Source organism: Mytilus californianus, unplaced genomic scaffold, assembly GCF_021869535.1.
Source record: "Mytilus californianus isolate M0D057914Y unplaced genomic scaffold, xbMytCali1.0.p SCAF_11, whole genome shotgun sequence".
Classification (NCBI taxonomy): Eukaryota; Metazoa; Mollusca; class Bivalvia; order Mytilida; family Mytilidae; genus Mytilus; species Mytilus californianus.
The window spans coordinates 71,501,645-71,526,714 of NW_026262593.1; the positions used below are offsets into that span (position 1 = coordinate 71,501,645).

The following is a 25,070-nucleotide window of genomic DNA, read 5'->3' on the forward strand; positions in this document are numbered from 1 at the left end:
CAGCTTCTAACATTTTGTCATGTAGAACTTTACAAAAACTTAGCAATATTTTTAAAAATACTTACACGATACTTATGATTTATATTTGTCTTTTTTGAGTTGAATGTTATGGTAATTTGTAAATTGACATTTTGCTGTATTTTACCATGCATGCATGCATTGTTATGTGTAGTGTAAATGTATTGAATATAAAAATGTGTATACGTGTATATATGATGTCCTCTTGTACACCTATGTGTCTGAGGTTTAATAATAAAGTATTGTATTGTACTGGATTCAGAGTACTAACTAAAGAATATTTTTATCGGATAATGGATACTTTCCGAGCATTCCTGTCTATTCGTATAGTAATTCAATATCTCATTAAAGAGGGGCCTGATGGGTTATTTTCGTTCTTCGTGATCGGCGCATTTTCGCTATCGTGATCCGTTTTTCTACATATTTATTTTTTTTTTATATTTTCGTGATCCGTGATCATGGAAATTTATTTCTGTGAATCGTGATTGACACAAAAATCAACTCGTGAATCGTGATGAGACCCCCCCCCCCCCCCCCCCCATCAGGCCCCTCATTAAAGACAAATACTATTTTTTGCCAGTTTTAGCTGCCATTAGTATTGCCAAGCAGGTCTTGCTATTGGCAGGGTTTGAAATTGTACATTCTGTCTTCAAATTTTCAAGTTTAACCGACTAAAATCAAAAGGAAGACACAAAAGGGAAACATTAATTTAAAATGGCAAGTGCATTCGTATTCAACAAATAAAACTGCACATGAACGTAAAAGGGAAACATTAATTTAAAATGGCAAGTGCATTCGTATTCAACAAATAAAACTGCACATGAACGTGGTACCCATTAATCCGGAAATGATATCATGTGTATACCCAGATTGAGCATTTGTTGCCTTAACTATGTTATCGTATTATCTTTATCTCCCTTTAGTGTATTGAGCTTTGAGACTATTCTTGACAGAGGAAAACCAGCTCTTTTAAACAAATCTCTGCTTTATCCAGACTTAAAGGCAAAATAATGAAACACGCTGACCTCGGGAGGAATATTCAATCAATGTAATTTACGATTGAAAGATTTTCTTCTAAACTTTGAATTTATTTGATGAATAATGTTTTACTACGCACGAAAACGACAGTAAGACGGTCCATGGGGATTCCGAATTTCGATTATAAAGTCATTCGAGTCACCTCGGAACGTCGTCTACGTCAGATTAACCGGACGTGTAATCTCATGTGGCGCAATGATATATGATTTAATCAATACCCTTCCGCCTGGGAATACAGGTCCTACGCCAAATTTACTTGAAGTGGCATATGAAATATACTATTGTGTAGTTATAAAGAACATTGATTTGACAGCAGTTATGCTTTATGAAATTACAATTGATAAAGGAAGAGTTCTAGTATCAAAGGTTATATTTCATGGCGCTACATTTCTGAATAAATATTATTGAATCAGAGAATAGCATAAAAACAAAGTAAACAAGAGGAAATTCCCAAAACCTAGTCAAGTGTATGGTAAAAGCTGGAAGAATATTATCAGATCTCAAATGGAAGCAATACTTTTAAAATTATTTGAAAAGTCCACTATTTAAATTCTTAACAGACATTGTTTGATTTTATATTTACGACATGCAATTAACAAGGATAATATGAAATCTAAATGATATAATATGATGTTTTAATATTTTATTTATTGCTTCAGAACTTTAATCCAAACATTTTATTTGTATAATCCAACTGTTGTTTTGTTAAATACTTTTATTATTGCTACAGAATTATAATCCAAACATTTTATTTTTTTTATAATGCGAAAAGTTTTATTTTATCTGACCATTAAAATGTTCATAAAATTGAAATATTTAATACCATATTTTAAAAAATGTTTATATTATTTAATGTTTTATAAAACTTTAAATAAATCAGACTTTATGGGAAATATTGATTTACAGAAGAAAACTTTCGCAAATTATATGTATAGAGAATTTCTGCAAGGAAGAAGAAGAAGAAGAAAGAAGAAGAAGAAGAAGAAAAAGAAAAAGAACATTTGACAGAAGAAAGAAGAAGAAGAAGAAGCAGAACATTTGACAGAAGAAGAAGCAGAAGCAGAAGAAGAAGAAGATTTGACAGAAGAAGAAAAAGAAGAAGAAGAAAAGAAGAACATTTGACAGATGGAGAAGAAGCAGAAGAAGATTTGACAGAAGAAGAAGAAGAACATTTGACAGAAGAAGAAGAAGAAGAAGAAGAAGAAGAAGAAGAAGAAGAAGAAGACATGGCAATATCATTATAATTTGATACTAACACTAATAACATTCAATAAAACAAGTGATATATAACTTTCTTAAGGATGTACTTAGGTTAGGTTTAGGAATTTTTGTCAGATGTTCGGACTCCTTGATTTTTTTCCTACAATACAGGGTAAACTATTTTGCCAAATAACACCTATTTTTCTTTTCATATAAGACTTCAATAGCTCATAAAAGGTCATTTACCAAAATTAAAGCAGATTCTAGATTTTTTTTTCTATTTGAGACCTAAATAATACCAATGCAAATATAACGTAAAAGTCCGAGTCAGCCTTTTCCCGCCTTTAAAAAAATAAATATCTCGAAAAGGAGCTCCATAACCTATCAATATTTTAAGCTCATTTTGTTCCTTAACTAATGCTCTTCTGACTTATAGTATCAATTTTAAATTCTAGATTTTTATAATTTCACATCGTTTAGTAAATATGTTACCAGCTTAAACTTTTATAATACACAATGCAAGTGTGGCTGATTACATATTGAGGAAAAAAAAAATACATATAAAAGATTAATATAAAGTTGTCTAGCCCAGAAGGTTGTTTACAGTCCTTCCCGTGTCAGCAGAAAATAAGATGGCTGTTTGGTTTCATAGATATAAGAAGATGTGGTATGAGTGCCAATGAGACAACTCTCCATCCAAGTAAAAATTTATAAAAGTAAACCATTATAGGTCAAAGTACGGTCTTCAACACGGAGCCTTGGCTCACACCGAACAGCAAGCTATAAAGGGTCCCAAAAATTACTAGTGTAAAACCATTCAAACGGGATAAACCAACGGTCTAATCTATATAAAAAACGAGAAACGAGAAACACTTATGAACCACATCAACAAACGACAACTATACTGAACATCAGATTCCTGTCTATCCAACACTAAGTTTAGGTTATTCTAATCACCAAGAGTGTAAATACATTATATAACAAACAAGAATACGATACAAATCAGCATTTATGATAAGAACACAGTGCAAAATAGAAAAAAAATAAAAAATCCGAGTCAGAAGGGGGTTTCATTGGGAGGTTCTGATCCCGGATCCCGCTTACTGTTTTGTCAGATTCCCGTATCCCGCTTACACTATGTACGTAAGCAATTCTCATTTTTTTGTAATTTCCCGTGTCCCGCTAGACTTCATTTCCCATTTTCACGGCACAATAATTTGACTTTCACGTGTCACGCTTACAAAAAATCGGCAATCCCGGTAGGACCCCAATGAGACCCACTCAGAATAGTTTACTCTTGTGTTGGAGAGACTGAACTGTTCATATAAAGTTACATCACTGCGATGTTTTTAAATACTGTTCCTTAATAGTTCGTGTGTAAATCTGACTTTTCTTGAGAAATCATTGGTTTTAAATTTTTTTTAAATTATTTAGAATTTGATATAAATGAGTGGCTCGCCCCTCTTTAAGTAACTGCACGTAAAAACATTATGATGTACAGCTGCTGATCAAGTTCCATCAAGAAAAGACCAGTTATTGATAAAAAATCATATTCATCATTATGTTTAACTTCAAAGAATATCATTGTCTTTGTATTTAGCAATTTATTAATCTAATAAACGTTAATATGACTAAGATCTGGACTGCATCACTAGGTTCGAATATTATAGACATCGATTTCAGTAAAATATGGAAATGTTAAAAAGGCCATTTAGCAAAAAGGTTGAACGAAGCTCGTTAACGGGAGTAACGTGATTGCATTCCTTTTTAACTGTAAAGTTCTGGAAATAACATGTTTTGTAAAATAATTCTAATGTATTGCTTTGTAGTTCTTCAATCCGGGGTTGCAACCTTTGTTGCCAAGGACGGTCACTTACATGGCAAACGGAGTGTAAATTGTTTAAAATGCAAAAGTTTCAAAAAAAATTTACCGAAGTTTGAACCCGTATTTTTTTGTTTCTTTTGATATTTGTGTTGTCTGTGCTTCCTATTTTAGCTCCACAAAACTTAAAGACGGGCGAAGCCTCTTTAATTTTCTGTGATTGTCAAACGCATATATACACTTGAGTTTGTATAAAGAATAATGATGTTAAGTTTGTTTATTTGCAGGTTTGACCAATGTTTTCTTTGCTCACTACCCATTGCAATATACTTTGTTATTATTAGCCAATCGGTAAGGTATCAGATGGATTATGGAAAGCCCGTTTTTCACCAGTTTGGACATCCGGACAGAATAGGAAAGTTGAATCCGATTGTTAAATAACTGCCACATTCTCTGCAATTAAAAGAACCTATGCACAATGTAAATAACTCTTTGGGATGCCCTGTAATAAATAGGCGATATGTTTCAAGACAAAATGTCTGTTCCTGTATACATCCATTGATTCCCAGTTGCAAAATCCCGTCCTTCATCCCTGTCATTCCACTTTTCGGAAGCTATACCTTTGTATTAATTGTTTATATTTCTCCGTCCTGAATATGCATGAAATAATTGCCACTGGACGTTAAGCGAGCAACAATCGAAAATCATGTTTGATCAACAATATATATAATACCAAAAATCATATGTCTATACTGACGATGATTGACAATGTATAGCTATATATAATATCAAATTAATTGTTTACTAATGAAACAAACAAATTTAAATTTGATGTAAGATAAATATTTATTCTCAAATTAATAGTTGAAATTGATTCGGTATTTGTACGACATATTATATGTAATGTTTCAAAAAAAGAGACAAGGTCGTTTAACTGTGAAAATTAGGTCGTTCTATTTAAGGTGGACATATTTGGATAACAACATTTATGTCATGTCATCTATGAAATTATGTGTCAAACAGGAAATGCCAAACTAAACTCCAAAGTACTATACAATAATAAATGAACAGAATCAACGAAAAAATGGAAAGCACTTATCATTACACTGTTTAAGAACAAATGTAAAAGGCTATTTCGGCAAAGGTACCTTACTATATCCCCACATCCCACCCCACACACCCCTTCCCCACAACAAAAAAAAAAAGAAAAAAGAAAAAAGAAAAAAAGGAAAAAGAAATAAAAGAAGAAGATAAACAAAACACTACACAGAAAAGTCTAAGCTATATATATGATCGCCATAAAAAAGTAAGTTAATTAAAAAATAAATTGAAGACAGCAATAAAATTGTTAGCAAACAACAAACATATAAAACATATAAAAATGCCATGAAAATAAGTTAAAAGAAGAAGACGAAAAAAGTAACTACATGTTTTTGAATTTTATCTACCTTGAACCAACTCCCCCTCAAATAATAGTGTGTGCTTTGCAATTATATCTCTATTCGAAGACGTTGTATCATATGCACATAAAAATAAAGATATCGAGAACATACTAGTATGATAAAGCGGTACACTTGTTAAATGGCTATTAAATACAGTTTTAAAGAATTAACATGAGTTCAAGATAAGTCAAGATATTTTGCTAGTAACGACAGAATACCTATATCAATTATTTTTTAAAGCAAATTTGAGATTCTTCAATTGCTTGAAAGCTCAAGTTATTATTACTTAAAACGAGTATAATTGTTTTGATTGCATATCAAGTTAGTTATTTTTTCTGTTCTTTATACCCTCTTTAGAGTTTGATTTAATGGTACGGCGCAATCATTCAAATTCCTTGCCAAACCCCTGCAAAATCGTAAATAAAGTAAAATAATTAAAAAATTCCAATTTGATTTGTAAACTTTTTAAAACTTTTTAAGACCTATGTTTACCAAATATGAAATAAAAAATGTACCATACCTTAAAAAGTAACTTTAGGACTGCAGTGGCCATTTTGGTTATTCAGCTTCCGGTTTATTGATATAATCAAAGCTGCTTTACATTAACCAGACAAATTTGTCTTACTTAGTGTCAGTTCATATTCGTGGTTTATTCTATAACGACCTGGTATGTCGAACTGTAAACTGTTATTTAGTTATAAAAAACAGAATTCCTCAAATTGTCGTAAATGGTCAGAACATAAATCCAGATGCACTTCGGATTACACTATATGGTTTATCCTTATACTTATTAAGTCCTCAAACTGAGGCGCCTATTAGTGCAGATTATTTGAGAATTTTTATTGTTTTAAATCCAAACTATTTATGTCTTTCAGTCATGAAACTCGACATCCCAAATGAAAACACGAAATATCTTCTGTCATCAAAAGCTCTTGGAATAAATACAAAGTGTTTTACAAAATGTCAGATCTTTTGAGACCGCAGTGATAATAAAAATAAATGGCTAAATACGGCAAAGCGCAAACAACCATATAAAATGCCAAATACCCTTAACTAAATAAAATGTCTATTAGAAATAACGGTAAAGAACTCGAAACAATGAAATCTAAAATCACAGTGTGGTCTTCTATTAAATAAAGCCACAATCAATAGAATATAAAACAAAATGCATTACTAAACATCAGATACGGACGCCGAGTTTTAATTTGACGACAGGCAGGAAATGAAGTTACCTGATTCCGCGGGATTCCACGAGATTCCTCCGGTTTTCTCAAAACAAGATACAATCAGAGTTAGGACGTCAATATGATCTTCTATTTGTTTGATCATAATAAGAGTTGATGTTTTATTAGGCCGTTCAAATAACTCATTGTTATTTCCAAAGTTTTGTAATAAAATGGGCATTTGGCTGGTAAATTAAGTTAATTATTGTTTTTGTTATGTAGGTATATACGAATATTAGATATGTGATCTCGTATCACATATCACATATCACATATTAGATATGTGATACGAGATTAGAAAAATACAAGCACACTAACAAAAACATTAAAAGAATTAGTTTAGTAAAGAAATATAACAATTACATACATTTACGCTTTTAAATTTGTGACTCCTAATATGAACACATCAATGAAATATTATAAAAAGCGTCCCAAATTATGGTTCAAAGTGGGTCTTAAGATATTTATAAATCTTGAAGCTTTCAATTGAACTGTACCGATTCAGGGGGTACATAACATGTCAGGAAAAATAATTTCTAAAAGTCAACAGAACGTTTTAAAAGCAACACACGTTTTAACAGCTTGTGAGTTAAAAGCATTTTATATCCGTTGACTAAAGTTATGAAACAAGACGGCATCTCCTGTTTTGGCTATTATGGTTTAGGTATATATAGAATCTAGAGATAATTTGAAAAAAATTCTAACCCTTTCATTTAGCTGGTTTGATGTGTTCCTCTCGAATGAAACTTTAAAAGAACTATTAAAATAATAGTATATCTAACCGTCGGGTACCCCTTAAGAGCAACGAACTAAATGGAATAGTAATTAGTACCAGACATTCTTCTCAATGATTGATTTTCAATTGTCTTGTATGAAGAATTAAAGTTCAAATTGTCTAGGTTTCCAAATTTTAATTTCCTTTCCTGCACCAGATTAGTTTTATGTCTGATTTAGTGCACTGCAAACTTTGAAACATTCAAACCGTTTTATAGTATTCGTCTAACATAGTATAATTGCCTTGTATTTTATTCTAATTAGGTGAATTTGATTAAAAGCATTGTGGAAATACTAAACGAAGCAGTATCTGATGTTGGGGTAATAACACGGGCTCAACGATTCCTTAGGAACCTGGAGCCCAGATATTTTGAGACAGGTTCCCTACCGACGGAGCTGGGAGCCCTATCAACGGAGCCTGATGCTCTATTTGAGGAGCCCAGGGCCCAGGATCCATAAAAACATTGCTCAATGGATCCCGGAACCCATTACGTGGAGACTGGATCCCAATGATAAAATAAGGATGACCCCGTAGCCGATTATACATGTGCATAAAGAAAGATACGCATCTTTACTCTATAAAGTTCTTAAAACCTTTTGTTTTTGTTTTAATTGCTTGCATTTACATGAAATATTTGCCACTGCATATTAAGCTGACACAAATTAGTCACACATTGCCTCTTTACCTCGCATTTGTCCTATCAGATTAGACTTTTCACCGGTTTGTTCTTTAATGAGCAACACGAAGGGTGCGACATGTAGAGCAGGACCTGTCTGTCGTTCTGGGGCACCTGAAATAACAACCCCCGGTTGGTGGTGGGGTTTGTGTTGCTCAGTCTATAGATTTCTATGTTGTGCTTTGTATACTGTTTGACCTTTTTTCGTTTTTTGCCAAAGCATTGTCAGTTTTTTTTTTACTAACAACGCGTTTGAGTTTGAATATCCCTTTGATATCTTTTGCCTCTCTTTTGCAATGCAATAAGACCGGGTTGTGCATCATTATCCGGTTCCTTTGCTTTTTATCTAACACCTTGAAGAATTATCATGACAAAACAAAAACTCCTAATATCGAACAGTTTGATTCCATATGCACACCATCATCTCTAGTCATCACAAATTCTTTTTTCGCTGCATTAATTCTACCCAGATACGGCTTATTCACAGATAAAAACCGTTATAAAGCCATTCCTGTCATTAAAACTGTTTGTAAGAGCTTTTGGAGCAGAAAATTAGACAACTTCTAATTAGTGGGTTTGTGCATTCACAGTAAAACATCTATTATTCCCATCTTTGACAATGAAACGAAGATTGCATTGTGAAAAATTTCAATCGACAAAAAGCCGGCATGCGGTCCCGTACTTGTCATTATAAACTAATCTATGGAATGGAGTGATAATGGTAATAGAGGCATAATCCTTTATATTACGTTAATGCCAAACAAATGTATAGAAATAATAAGTAAAAATGGCTATCGATTTATCACTATAAATGGCTGACAATACAACTCAGAACGGAAACGAAATAGGTGATTTGACTTACTGAAAACAGATGGACATGAATATTTATAATGAATAGACAACTCTTTACAGTGGCATCGTTAATAGTATGACAACAAATAGTGTCAATAATTATAAGTAAGTGCCATATAGATATTAAACAGAATACTGACGAAATTGGAATCTTTTTTTTCTATTTCTAGTAAGTTTAGAATTAGACCTTATCTGCCGAACGATAACGTTTAGTCCCCTTGCGAGATTCGGCCTTCCGAAAAAAGATAGATATAAGATGTGTGGTATGAGTGCCGATGAGACAACTCTCCATCCAAGCTGTGCGTTTAACTTTTACCAGGTCATATAAATGATTCTTCTTTTTTTCTCTCGAAGTGTTGCACTTTAACAAATGTATTTGATTTGTAATCCATGATTTTTTATGTATAATATTTCTTTGAGAGATAATTAGAAGCGATTAAACATAAAATAAAAATTATCATAGGACAGACTTGAAAACAAGTTACCTTAGAATAAATATAACAAAGATTGTTCATTTGAAACCATTTCATGTAAAATATCAAATACATTATTAGTCAAAGTAAATCGAATTCCTTTTGATGTATTTATGTAAAGATTGCAAAAGGCACTATAATCAATAAAAATAATTTCAAAAACGCTAATTGGAGGTGACACGAAAGAAACAACAAATAGTCACCATTTGTTTAGATCATCCTTTTCCATGCAAGAACTATTTAAGGACAAAATATTATTTCTAAAAATTATCACCATTAATATATCTTTATGAGCATTCACAGTTCAGTCCTATACATGGGAATAAAATATTCCGACGTCGCATTAATCTTCCTGTATTGTGCTATAGAGAGGTGTGATAGACCAATAATTGAAAACTAAGCAAGGCTTTTTTGTTCTATTATATTTTGCTTATTAGGTCATCGAACACGTATTCGTTGATCTAATGTGAATTTATTTTCTGCTCATTAGTTCAGCGATCACCAAAACATTGCATTTATTCAGAGTACTGAAGAGCTATTTCGCTGAACTAGAATATACATTATTGTTTAGGGGTCAGCTGTAGCCCGCCTCCGGGTGGGGGATTTTCTCGCTGCGTTGAAGACCAGTCGGTGGCCTTGGATTGTTTTCTGCTCTTTGGTTTGGTTGTTGTCTCTTTGACACATTTCCCGTTTTCTTTCTCAATTATTTTGGCATGCTATTTAAAAAGAAATCGTTCCAACATAAAATCTGTTCCCAATTTTCCCTTCTAGTGCATATATATCTACTTGAAACTTGTGCACATTTATGCATTATTTTAATGCTTATCGGAGTGATAATTAAACTTTTGCATTAATTTTTGTATAGTTTTGGTTTATATGAATAAAAATTATGAAAAAACATAAACCCCGCAAAATTCAGAAAGAAAGTAAATTGTCCTAAATATATGATCGGAATGGTAATATTTATCAACGACTCGGTCAGTTTCAGATTTAAATGAAATTAACAGGACCAACTTTGATACCCTTTTATATAAGTATATCAATGATCGTTTCAGAGGAGGATTTAGGGGGGAGGCAGGGGTCAGCCCTCTTTACATGGAGCTACATAAATGGTAAATGCATAGACTTTTTATCACTCCAAACGTTTTCTTGCCAGGGTCGTTTAAGTTATTTTTGAATGAACTTATGTAAGTCATTAGCACCTACCCCTCCGGAGTCCGGTTAGGGAGCTACTATTTGTTTTTTATGGGGGCTAGGATGAAATTTTAAAAAAGGCAGGACAGGAGTTTTGAGTAAAAAAAAGGCAGGATGGGCAACTTCGAAAAAAAAAGCAGGATGACAATTTATGTAAAAAAAGTCAGGATAAACTAATAAAAAAAAAGTCAGGACCGAATAGAGTGAAAAATAAAAAGGCAGGACAGAGATTACAGCTAAAAAAAATGCAGGACAAAATTTTTCATCCTAGCCCCCCATAAAAATCAAATGGTAGCTCCCTTACAAAATACAACTGTTTTTTTTTCTACATTATTTAGCTCCGTTTTCATACATTCGCAAAATAGCAAACTCATACCGGCTAAACAGTATGTTTTTAATTAACTTACTTTACCGCAGAGCAAATTCACTGGGGACACATCCCGACGGTTTGTCACCCAAGACTAAATTCAAAATTAATATACTTCGTAGATTTAAATGAATTTTGTTAGTTTTACCAAAAAATTAAGAAAAGTAACTTCTTCCGGCAAGGTTTACTTCGGATGAAGTTATTTATTTTTTAGACCCCCTTCCATTAACAAGGTCTCCGCGTTGATGATTAATTTGTATTCAAGTATACTGATTGGATGCTGTTAAAACTGCAGGATTTAATTTGTTTAACATAAAAAAGCTTGAATTAATCACTAACAATTAAACGATTTTAAAATAAAATAAAAAATAAAACGATGCTTTAAAAATATTTGTCCTTCTACCGGAAACGCATTTAAATTTATTTTTTATTTATTCCAAAAATAAACAACACTTATATGAGATTCACGTTAAAATTCATATAAAATCGATGAAATTAATTTCTCTGATTATTATTCATGTTCCACTTGAAAATTTCTGTAGAGAAATTTGTCATTCCCCATAATACAATTTAGTTTACGGTTTAATGGAGAATTTTTCTGTAATTTCACTTGAATGTGTCTTCAGAAATTGAAATTCTAATCATTCGGGCATTTAAATTGTATGAAATCGACTAAACGACTAAGATTAGATCTTTAATAGTTTTCTAAGCAAATTGGAATTTGATTCAATCGAGTTTTTCTATGTGAAGTTGACGATTTTGCCGCAAAAGAAGTGGTCCTTAGATAATATATAAAGTGTTGAAGCCAAAAAAAGTTGTTTTTAGACAAAAATAATCATGACAGAATAATGGTAAAATTACTGATACGGTCCTCTGATTTTTTTCTAAGATAAAATATTGTTTTCAACAAACGCATTCGCAACTCAGGCCAACACATTATATACATGTTTCCTGTCTCTTAGCAAAATTAAAAAAGGTACTTAGGTTGGCAACATTATTTAACTTTTTTAATATTTCACGTAGACTAAATAGGGAAATATTCTGAACATTACCTTTTCCCCGAGTGTGACCTACCGAATTAGACTCATTACCGGGTTTGTACTAACATGAGCAACACGACGGGTGCGACATGTGGAGCTTACCCTTCCGGAGCACCTGATATCACCCCTAGTTTTTGGTGGGGTTCGTATTGGTCAGTCTTTACTTTTCTATGTTGTGTTCTGTGTACTATTGTTTATCTGATTGTCTTTTACCTTTTTAGCCATGGCGTTGTCAGTTTATTTTCGACTTGTGAGTTTGAATGTCTCTTTGGTATCTTTCGCCTCTCTTTTACCGGTGCATTATCGAAAATTCTCATAAATAAGGCTTGTTTTTATTTTGAAAATTAAAGAAAACAAGGCTATATTTTCCTTCCCTTAATACAACGAAAAATAAAGTAACATTTCTTATTTTGATCAATTTAAAACGAAAGTTATATATTCGACTATTTATTTATGAAAATAGTTGAAATTCTAAAATTATTTATCAAACAATATGTTCCAGTCGTTTCCTGGAGATGTGAACGCTATGGAAATATAATGGTATGCTTATATCTAAGAGAATTTTCACAGTTCATAATGATTCGGTCACCATAGGTTTCTTCATATTATATTAGTTTCAAATATCACGAACGATTGTTGGCAATAGACTGGTCTTTATCTATATATATATATGTATTTTGTTTTGTGACTTTTCTTAATTATAACTTATACACATCAATGGATAATTAAATGTAGCCTAATTATAAAAGCAGGAGGGACACCCACCTCCCCCCCCCCCCCCAAAAAAAAAACCCCAACAAAAACACACACACAAATCACAAAAAAGAAAGAAGAAAAGATAAGAAAAAAATCTATTTATATCTTTAATTTATGGGATGCCTATTTTGAAAAAAAAAAATAAGTACACATTTATATAGAGTTGAACGTCTTTTACATAATACATACACTCTAAACGATTATTTAGTAGTCGAGTTAACCCAAGCATATTTTGTTTCCTTGAACAAGCTGTTATATGGAAACATCGCCGTTTATTTAATGAGATTACATAAGGCATGACGCATTTATTGAATAATAGCATTTTCATGGATGAAAATGGTCAAAACACATGCTTATATAATATAGGCATTAGAATTGCACTCATTTATTTCTTAGTACTTTTACATGAGAAAAAAACAAGCAAGTTTTGAATACCCAAAGAGATGCATCGATATTATAAATACACCTTCACTTTCAGAAAGCAATATTTTTTCGAATTGTATAACAGAGATTTCTTTCATGGTTTTGGATTTTTTTTTTTAATTTTTGAAGGCATTTCAAAGTCGCAAAAATTTAACACTTAAACGTTTGTCTCTTTTAACTATTGCACAATTTTAATTTCCCCAGACGAGTTTGACTTACTGACATGACGAGTATGACTTGATGACATGAATAGTATGACTTGCTGACATGACGAGTACGACTTGCTGACATGACGAGTACGACTTGTTGACATGACGAGTACGACTTGCTGACATGACGAGTACGACTTGTTGACATAACGAGTACGACTTGCTGACATGACGAGTATGACTTGCTGACATGCCGAGTATCACTTGTTGACATGACGAGTATGACTTGCTGACATGAAAATGATAATGATATGGATTCCGAAAATCGACAAATCAATTATAACAATCTTGTGTTAGTCATCGAAAAAAAATAAAAACAACACAACACTTTTTCTGGATTTACCTTTATCATGAACCTACAACGCCGAATATTTGAAAGCCCCGGATGTATAAGAAGTGAAACAGTTGGAGAGCTATATGACAAAAAGGGCCTTAAGTAATCCATATAAGGTAAACTTTGCCTGAAGGAATTGAAACCTTAGTTTCGTAATATTTTTCCGATTCAACAACGGACAATTTAAGAAAGGTTTGTTTAAATGTACTGACTTTACTAAGCTGATGATACGAACATAGTAGACGGTTATGAAGTACTTGAGTCATATATATCAGATATAGTGTCTGTGTTTCACTAAGGGAGCTACCATTTGATTTTTATGGGGGGGCTAGGATTAAAAATTTTGTCCTGCCTTTTTATTTTTCACTCTATTCGGTCCTGCCTTATTTTTTAGTTTATCCTGACTTTTTTTTACTTAAATTGTCATCCTGCCTTTTTTTTTTTTGCAAAGTGTCTCATCCTGCCTTTTTTTTTACTCAAAACTCCTGTCCTGCCTATTTTTTTCAAATTTCATCCTAGCCCCCCCCCCCCCCCCCCCCATAAAAATCAAATGGTAGCTCCCTAATATATACAACTGCTATTTGTCCTGGTTTGTTGTAAATTAACTGGCGGTTAAATGTATTCTATTTGCACAGAGACAAAGCGAACCAGACACAAGGTTTAGTATTTCATAAAGTCTTCTCGTTTCCATTATATAACATTTAGAATCATGAGCAAGCGCAAACAAATGTCAAAGAATTTACCACTGTATGTCAGATCACAAGATTTTTCTTAACTTTAAGAGTGGCTTGTGATTCTCAGCATTGTCGTTGTAAGAATGGTGGTATTTTCCTGCGATTGCTTTGTGAAATGACATGTAATAATATTAACGAATGGGACTGTCTTAATTTCTATCTTCTTTAATTTTGAGGCCGTTTTTCTCTATTTTCTTTATTAATTTTGCACATTGTATTTCGGCACCCAATTATTCTCTATTATTTATGTTTTTTGCCTTTTTTTCTCAATCTTATTATTTTTACCCTTGATTTCTATTTTTTTGTTTGTCATTATTCTTTATTTAGTAAACTCAATCCATACCCTCATCAATTTATATCATTATTGGTGGTTAGAATCAAAAGTTATTGTTGGTATTTTACTTCAGAACAGCAGATTGAGCGTACAAATTCATTCGGCCATGGACTTTATATATATATTGCACTATCATTTTTAAAATATGGTATCTGAAGTATGGTTGCATGAGGATCTGGATGGGGATTACAGCAAAGAGCATTATGGACCAAGAGGGCCAAAAAATGGGCTAAACATAAAGAATAGAGAAAAATTGAGTGCTAAAATTTATAGATTTCAGAATAACAGGGAAAATAGATAAAGAATAGAGAAAAGGGAAAAAGGATTTGAAAAATTAAAGAATACAGAATCAAAGAACTCCCCATCCAGACCATCATGATTTGTCTCTTGATATTTTCAAATGTCTTTTCTTTGTAACATCTATGAACAAGAGACACATTTTATGAAAAAAAGTTGAGAAACATCAACGACATTGATTATCAATCGTAAATAAAAATTCCCTTGGTACAAGAACTGGTGCACTCTAAAAATCGTGCATCGAAAATATAAACTTGTATTAGTTCTCAATGTGTTTAGGATTATGTTTAATAATTAGACACATTTCTAAGTAAGCACATTAAATGTATGTACAATGTACACATGTATTGAATATAAACACTTTCAAATGTGTTTTAGAATAAAAGTGGTTAATTGTTTACTTTTTACACATTGTGACTTGAATGGATAGTTGTCTCATTGGCACTCATACCACATCTTATTTATATTATAGGACTTAAACACTAATTTCTGAGCTAAACACGATCCTAAACACAATCCAAAAACACATTGTCAATCTTAACAAGTTTAAAACAGAGACGTGTTTAGACCTGTACGTGTAAAAAAGTTCACAAACAATGTGTTTAGAATTGTGCTTATAACCTAAACACCATTTTTACAGTGTTTACTTGCATAAAAAATTATTTCAGAGATGCAGGATTAAACATATTTTTTTTTAGAAACTATTGATGTGTAAACTGGGCGATTAAATCAAAAACTGAATATATTTTATAAATGTCTGAAAAAGGACTTTTATGTAAAGTTTGTGAGTCAGGAGTCTATCCGTTTGAACATCAATAACTATAAAAAAAAATGTGTTAAACCTTATAATTTTCAACCCAAACACTTGTTCAGTTTTTCTTTCACCGTCATCTTTTTCAAAACTCCAGTTTTCTATTCATTGATATATCAAAGTGAAATCGACAAAGTGTTTACATATGTTATGAAAGTGTGGACCATGGAAAAAAATATAACGGACCAATCACATTCAAGTATTCCATTCTCAATTTTATAAAGTAAAATAACAAAAAACACCGAACTCCAAGGAAAATTCAAAACGGAAAGTCCTTTATCAAATGGCAAAATCAAAAACTCAAACTCATCAAACGAATGAAAAACAACCGTCATATTCCTGATTTGGTACAGGCATTTCCTTACGTAGAAAGTGGTATATATACTTTGACCTATAATTGTTTACTTTTTATACATTGTGACTTGAATGGAGAGTTGTCTCATTGGCACTCATACTACATCTTCTTATTTATAAATAGGAAGAAACGTTGAAGAGAAAAAGACGGACTAAATGCAGTTTCTGCTCTTCGCTAGAGAATCTAGAGCCCTCGCCAGCGAATGAAAATTGAAAATAATATTTTGCCTTTAGCTAGTCGACAGTCTTGAACATGACATTTTGTTCTTTGCTAACTGAGGTTTATAAGGAAATGCTCTTTGCTTGTTGAACAGAAAGTTTTGCTCTTTGCCCACTGAGTCAAGAGAAGTATTAAATTTGGCTATTTGCTAGAAAAGGAAAAGCTCTTAAGTTTGCTTACTGAACAAATAGAAGGATTAAATTTTGCACTTTGCTAGCTTAGCCTGTAGAAAAAAGATAGGTGTGGATAGCTGCCCTTTCGACAGCAGCAGCTTAATGGTGCCAGCTTTTCACAAATCGACCATTATAACTTATAACAAACTTGTAATGTAATCGCAGTACTGCTATTAAATGCTAAATTGAATTAATTCCAAAGCATTATATCAAGTAAGATCTAACATGTCAGACAACTGTGGCATTTATGACAAGCAAACTGTTGTCAAATTTGCACTTATCAATAAATATATACACGATGCTAGCATTCCATACAGATAGTTTTATATACATTTACTTATCCGAAAGATGTAGAGTCATTCATGGAAAGTTGTCAAGTCAACGAAGTTTGAGCATCCCGACTAGCCTTTTGTTCCTTCTGCGATTGAATGTTGAGTTAGACATGCAAGATAGTATGGGAGTATTCCGCCATCTTGGATCGTAAAATAGCACGATCGGTTTACGTAGATTTTTCTTTAAATTGTAAAATAAGCAAGTTATGAGACAGCAATTCAACTCATTCACAATACGTTTTATTTAAATTTAAAAAAATGTATGATTATATCTTATTTTTTTACTTGTTTTTTTTTTCTAATACAAGGCAACCCTGCATCATAAAAGAGCAAAGTCTACTTAAAACAGCCCAACAGGAATGAATTATCAATAGTGTAAATAAACATATGAATAATTGACGAACTTTGGAACAGAACGAAAAATTAATCACATTTGAAATAAAAGAGTGTCGTCTGCTGTTTATGACAACCATGAACGTGATGATTATGGCTCATACCAAATTAATAAATCTCCATTAAAACTCCATTATATTTTCTACAAACATTAGAATTTTATTTCCGTTTTATATTCATGTTTATGTGTCAGTAAATGGGATTCGTGCTTTGTAAATAATTATTGGTTGTACATAGTAAATTTGTTGTTTTAACTAAATGTCATCCATTATAAGCGCATGTCGAGATATTATCATCATAATCACAATAGAGCTTCAGTGTAGAAAACCATGTTTGCTTATTGTTAAACGTTTGAATGATCGGGTTTAAGACATAATGTCAACCACTTTCATCACGTTTGATTCCTCCTACAGTTTAATATAAAGGGGGACAACCACTTTGAAAGAATTTTACTGTAAAGTTAATTCTATTCACTACAAAGCGCAAAATTTAATCCTACCTTTTGTTCGGCAAGCAAAGAGCATTTCCTTTTTTAAAGACTCAACTAGCAAAGAGCAAAACGTCCTGTTCATACATAAATACACAGATACACAGCTATGTTCTATCTTTTAAGGGACATTAGCTAATTTCATTAAAGATGCATTGTTAAATTGAAACTCCAAAGGGTTTTCAGTGGAAAATTTAGCGCCATGTATAATCTGGTCCAACCCATCAGTATCTTTGTCAAGTTAAGACCATTAAAGTTATAACTGGTAATTATTCCAATAACGATCGTCTGAAGAGTAGTCAGTGTATATGAGGGTCTGGATGGGGTGTCATTCAATTCTTTATTCATTAACTTTTAGACTTTCTTTATTCTTTATATCTAGTTTAACCATTATTCGCTGGTCTTTATATTTTAACAATCCATTATTCTCTATTCTTTCAATTTTGGACTATTTTTCTCTAGTTTTTGCCCTTTATTCTGCACTTTTTACCCATCATTCTCTACTCTATAAATCCCACCAAGACCCTCATTTTGGGGGGTATTTCTTCATATTCAACTCGAAGGTTAACCAACACCTGTCAACTGATGAAGACGATGTTCTCCTCTAAACGTCTTTGGATATTTGTGTCGATTGGGTTGCTGCCTCTTTGACGTTTTACCCATATCACCATTTTTTAATATATTTCACGTGTTTTGCTCTCAACCATTTTCAAGATGAAAATTTACATGAAAAATTTATTTATTTTTTAAAACAGACATCAAAAGAGTCAAAAAGGTTGATATAATTTGTTATCTAATTCAAGAGATGCTTATCTCTAATTCATGGTATCATATATAGTCGAACAGATCATAGATATATCTAGCGTCAATACAACTTAATATATTTGTTTACTAATATCAGATTGATTGCTGAAACTAAATATGTAGAGAGATCATGTTTCCTTTATACGTTTAAAAAGGGTACTTCAAATTGATAAGCTGACAAGTATACTGTTGCGTTTTATGTTTTTATAAGTTATTAATTGATTAAAGATAAAATAATAAAACATTTCTCGCAGAATGAAAATAAAATTCTGCTTTGGGATATCATCGATGATCGGTATCAAGGACACCGAAATATTGCCCTAATTGGCTTGTTTTAAATAAAATGAAAATTATGTATATTGCAAACATGAATCAGATGTTTAAGTTAGTTTATATTTTAAAAAAATATGTCCTACCTTTTCTATAATCTTTAGGATGGCAGCAGCCATTTCTTCTGAATTTTGTCTCAATTCCCACAACACAAATCAATCATGAAATCATCCCGAATAAAGTAGATAAATTTACAGTCTATTATAGAACGATTAATCGCCACTCGGCCAAGGTACCTTTAGATTGGCAATAAATGCTTGTCACAAACTTCAATCAGTGCTGAGTGCTGAAGCAACGTAATAAAAAATGTTCATACAACTTTGATTTCTTGGGGTCGATGCATTCCGAAAATCACTGTCATTGTTTATCAGGCGAAATAGTTGATTGGGGAGATTTAATCTAATTTATAAAAAGAGGAAGTCGAAAGTTGAACATCACAATAGTAAATTACGTGGTCTTCAATCCGATGTCCTTACCAATCGATTTCCAAGCAAACAAATAATAACGTAATCTACATATACATAGGAATCGTCAGAAAACAAGCTATTCCTTGTCAAACAAACGTTTTATGACAAACTTATTTTGACGCTATACAAATATGTCATATTAAATAAAGGTCTGTCTCATTTGTTCCGAGCGGAATTGATCGGTCTTATTGTCCAATATCCGTTAGCTATTCATTAAATGATTATTCCGTAAAATGATATTCAATCGTAGAAAAACTAATGAGAAATCTTAGCTTATGGCTTATTTCTCTGTTTTCCGTTTTAATTTGTTTCTAGCATTGCTAATTGAAATGATCAGTTCAGGTTTTCTAGAAAAATTCACATGAAAAGAACAGTACACCTTTTGTAAACAGACACAATCAACATACAACTGATTTTAATCAAAAGATTCCTTTTCTTTCTGTGGGAATTAATCTCAGAATAAATTTTAGAAATATCATCTATTTGTAATTATTTCTTTCCTAATATGAATATAAGTTTCCATGAATTTTTTGTTGTAAAATAGCAACCAAGTTTATCTTAATAGTCGATTTTCGAAATAAGCACAGAATCTGCAATTACAATGTTCATTGGAAAACGTTTAGCAAATTGCACCACACCTGAAACAGAGCATGAAAAAATCCGCACTTTGTTTTCGAAGATATTTATTAATTGAAATTTGCTGTCGATATTAAATTTTCATAAGTCTTCTAAACACCTTTGCATGACGACAAATTGCACAATTACTTTAATGTCTGTACTTTCTTTGAACAAATAATTAAGTATAATTATTTCCATAAATATTTCCTACATTTAGATGCGTTTGCTTGATATCGTTATCATTTTTAATCAAAGCAGTAAAGTTAATTGCTTATTTTGCAAATCGAACAATTTACAATCAAGTTTTGAAAATTATTCAAGCGTTTTTATAACTGCTCTTCCTTTTAGAGGTAAATTATGATGGATTTCATATCACCGCGGTGTCGGTTTCAGATTGCTGTCATTTTCACAGGTAACAGACATCAATAATTCAATATAAGCATACTTCCGTAATCGTCGAAGATAGTTTAATTAATTGCAGCTTGGAATCACAAAGTTTGCTAAAAATATCAAACCTACATCAACTTTCTGTGTTTAAAACTGTTTTCAAATCTCACAGATGTTTCTTTAATTAAACTAAGACCTGTTTTCGAAACTTACATCAATTTATGTTCAACGTCACTTTTCAGAAAAATCTCTTCAGATGTATATTGCAGTAAAACTCATTTGCATTTATTTCACTGTAATTAATCTCTAAACGATTGCAGATTTATCATTTGCTTCGTAACTTATTTTGATCCGTCAAAATATTCAGTATTTGAATACAACTGCCAATTTGCTGCCACCAGAGGAATGCAGATTTAAATTGTTAGTTGTCGATACGGTAAACTTACAACATATCCGACATTTTTATAATACTATTATATACAGGTGACTGCTACAGATCACCGATCAATTTCATACATCACACGTATTACTTTCAATATGGTTCTTCGTCTCTTTGCTGATTAATTTATTCTTTGATTAATCAACCGTGATCGACATTTATGTAACGATTCGTTGATAATCTATCTGTATATGATTGTATCCTAAGTACCATTTAATGGTATATTGAAACATTTGATTATGTCAGTAAATATTAATGCTGTAAACGTATATCAAATGCAACTACAATCGCGTTCACTTAATCCAAGTAAATATAGTATTATTTATTCAAATGATATACAATGTAGTTAAATCACATAAAATGCATATTAGAAATTTAACTAACGATTCAATTATTACAGTCAAAATTCATCCACAACTGCCACCAAACAAGAACGAACATAGCCAGACGTATAACAGTTAAATTTTAATGACGAAATAAACAAGCAAGATCTTTTCCATCCACGAGTGAGATTTATGTAATCACTTATGAACTTCATATGTCAGCTGATTAACTGAACCAAAACATTGATAAATATATAAGAACTCTACATAAACAAAGAATCTCTTTGATAATTTGATTATTCTGGTAAATCAAAGGTTCAATTAGAGCACAACGGGGTAGTAATGCAGGCAGAATGCAAAGCACACATCCACTGAGTTGTTAATTTGTACGGGAAGTCTTAAGCTTAATTACATTGTATGTTTCCCCGATTTATTCGGTAAAAATGTCAATTTCATTACTGATATTTACATCATGGTAAAGTAGCATTGAAAATTATCAACACCGAGGAAGACAATTCAACCGTTGTAAATGGCTCAGATAGTTATTTATTATGTGACGTATGCAAATAGAAAGTATTTATACAGACAAAATTTTCTATTGGTTTTTGTCATACACAGTCAAATACTCATGGGATTAGGTTATTCTGTTAAATGTTCATTTTCTAGCATAAATGAAACATATCCAATGTGAAAAACTATGACCAGGAAATGTCAAGTTAAAGATTCACATTTGGTTGTATTTATCATCAAAGTTTTATGAATTATTTTGACACTTCCTGCTGTCAAAATCTTTAAAAGAACAAAAAATGTCGATCTTGATACTAAATACCCGACCAGAAGAAACATGCAACTCTTTGTTCATGGAAAAGTATAATACTGTACAATTTTACTCAGACAAATGAAATCCAAGACACCCTGATGTCAAATATCGTCTCCATCTTTTCCGTCATGTCATTAATGTTTCTGAATATAATTTCTCTCTAATATTTCACATGCAACTCTCTTTTCCTTGGATATCTTTAATTCATTGGTAAATATATTTCTAGTCATATTTCCAATTGCTTAACGTTGCTATCTTCATTAAAAATGTAAGGAGGCACCAAAAGGGTTTCTGGGCAAAACCAAAATGTGCATTTCCCGTTTGAATGATTTTACACTAGTAATTTTTGGGGCCCTTTATAGCTTACTGTTCGGTGTGAGCCAAGGCTCCGTGTTGAAGACCGTACTTTGACCTATAATGGTTTACTTTTTTCAATTTTGACTTGGATGGAGAGTTGTCTCATTGGCACTCATACCACATCTTCCTATATCTATTTTGACAATTATTGTCTCTTCAGTTTTCAGTCTCTCCAAAAAGAGTAAAAGGAAACCCAAACACGGACAAGGATTCAAAGTTACGCACGAGGGAAATACATAACAAAATTTAAAATTTTTTTCACAATTTTAAAACAGAAAATTTCAATATCTGTTTTTTTCATGCCAGTACCTAGCACTTTATAAATTTCTTTCTACATGAAATTCAAGTTCATTTAGTTCCTTAACATTCTTCATTATTTGCTAGAAAAGCATGTTATGTTCTTATTCGCCTCTACATTTTGCGATGTACATTTCCTGAGCGAGGAAACATACATATTTTATTATCATTACTTACGCATCGATTTCACAGTTATTGTAATGTTTGTTTAATCCTTTGACTAACTAGACAACTGTTACCTCGTTTTAATAAAGAACAAATTATGAACGTAACAGGTGCTTGGTTCGTGTGTGAACCTTTCTGAATATTGATTATATTTTGTCATTTTTTTAACTTGTATTGTCATAAATATTGTATGTAATAACATTTGAAAAGTAATGATTATATATATAGTCATAGTATTGTGTAATTATACAATCAGCATTGTTAATGTAACAAATTGTATAAAATACGTTTTTTTTTTGTAGAATGGATTGGATGTTAATAGCTTTTTATCCTTTTTTTATAACTTGTTTGTGTATATTCGAAATGGATATTCGAGCAATGGACGTCAGTGAACTAATAGTGCATCTTATTAAACATTAAATAAATAAGAAGATATTATATGGTCATTCGAAAACAGACCAAAAACCCCAAGACAGTCCTCGACACAAAGATACATGGTCATAAGAAAATATACGATTAGAAAAACGATAGTCAACAAGTCAAGTTGTCAGCACTTCTATGTTGACATGCATTAGCATTTGTTTGGTTTTATTTAGAAGTTAACTGTTTACAAAACTTTGAATTTTTCGATAAACCACCCACCTCCCCCCGCCCCTTAATAATTGCATTGTTCTATCAGGAAAAAAAACACCACTTCAAACTATATGCAATTTTCAATATCAGAAATAGAGGGTCCTTTACTGACTATTTAAATTTAAATAATCTATGCATTGCAAACTGTATTTTAATCTTCATTTTCATAGGTTATGGTCAACAGAACTGAGAAAAAGGTAGATAAGATACAAAAGGGTGTAGTCGAAAGTCAAAAGAAGACTGACAACACTATGCCCTAATGGAAAACAAAATAGAAAACACCATCAACATGAAAAAGAACCACGCAAATAGGTAAGCAGGTGCGACATTTAGTAATGTTCAAAGTGCAATCGTCATTACAGATTCATTTCCGCTCAAAACCATCAACTACTCATCCATAATCTACATCATTGCCATTTACTTTTTCATTTTATATTTAGAGCTGCATCCAATGATTATTCTTTCTTTTCATACAATATTGTAAGCTATTTATATCTTGTAATTTTACGCCATCAATCATCTTTTTCCATTCTATATTGAAAAAAAAAATACAAACACAAAAATATCATTAATTTATAAACTTTCCAGCCAGTTTGGCTTACTGTATTTGATCTTAAAAAAGAAAGTAATACTTGATCTATCCTATACTTATAATTCAGAATCAAGTCACATTCCCTAAAATAACTTATAAAATGACCTTTTCACCTTGTATCTTGGATGAGTTTTGCAATCACTGGACCGATGCCACTGCAATTTAGCGTTTCGTCCCAAAAAAGTATCACCAAGCCAGTAGTCAGCACTTTTGAAATATCATTGGTATGATAAAAAGTAAAATCACAAAAATACTGAACTCCGAGGAAAATTCAAAAAGGAAAGTCCCTAATCAAATGGCAAAATCAAAAGCTCAAACACATCAAACGAATGGATAACAACTGTCATATTCCTGACTTGTTTAATTTTCTGTAAATTTACAACTTATAAAATGTTGAAATATTTGAAACGCTTAATCTGTTCAACCCTAGCAAATATAGCTTTAGGCGTATTAGGTATAACATTTCGGAATTTTTGGTTGTTAATGATTTCAACTTTGTGTATGATTTGTCCTCCTAATTGTCAGTTTGATTACCGCTCCACTGTATTTTGTGTGTTATGTAGATAAAAAAAAGTACCAACAAAAAGACCGAGCTCCAAGGTAAATTAAAAAAGAGGTTATTCATAAAAACTGACAACACCAAACGTGACTATGGCAACCAACGGAACGAATAGAAAATAACTGTAATATTGGTACAGACATTTTCCGACGAAAATAGTGAAATAAACCTGGTTTGAAACGTGCCTCTAGAGTACCAAATAAACCTGGTTTGAAACGTGCCTCTAGAGTACCAAATAAACCTGGTTTGAAACGTGCCTCTAGAGTACCAAATAAACCTGGTTTGAAACGTGCCTCTAGAGT

The 25,070-nt window shown here is 31.9% G+C and overlaps 1 protein-coding gene across 4 annotated transcripts in view; it reads right to left on the reverse strand.

Annotated features, from left to right (window-relative positions):
• The window catches only part of LOC127720635 (uncharacterized), a 149,120-nt gene that overhangs the window by 77,591 nt on the left and 46,459 nt on the right, over positions 1–25,070 (reverse strand). Inside the window, exon 1 of one of the 4 annotated variants that reach the window (XM_052227343.1) lies at positions 19,198–21,073. The exons of 2 other annotated variants lie outside the window; for them this stretch is intronic. In XM_052227343.1, coding sequence (XP_052083303.1) covers positions 19,198–19,230 — 33 coding nt within the window. In that variant the 5' untranslated portion in view covers positions 19,231–21,073. Of the gene's footprint in view, positions 1–6,040; positions 6,225–19,197; positions 21,074–25,070 lie in introns of those variants that run through there. One more of the 4 variants, XM_052227344.1, reaches the window with a different exon arrangement.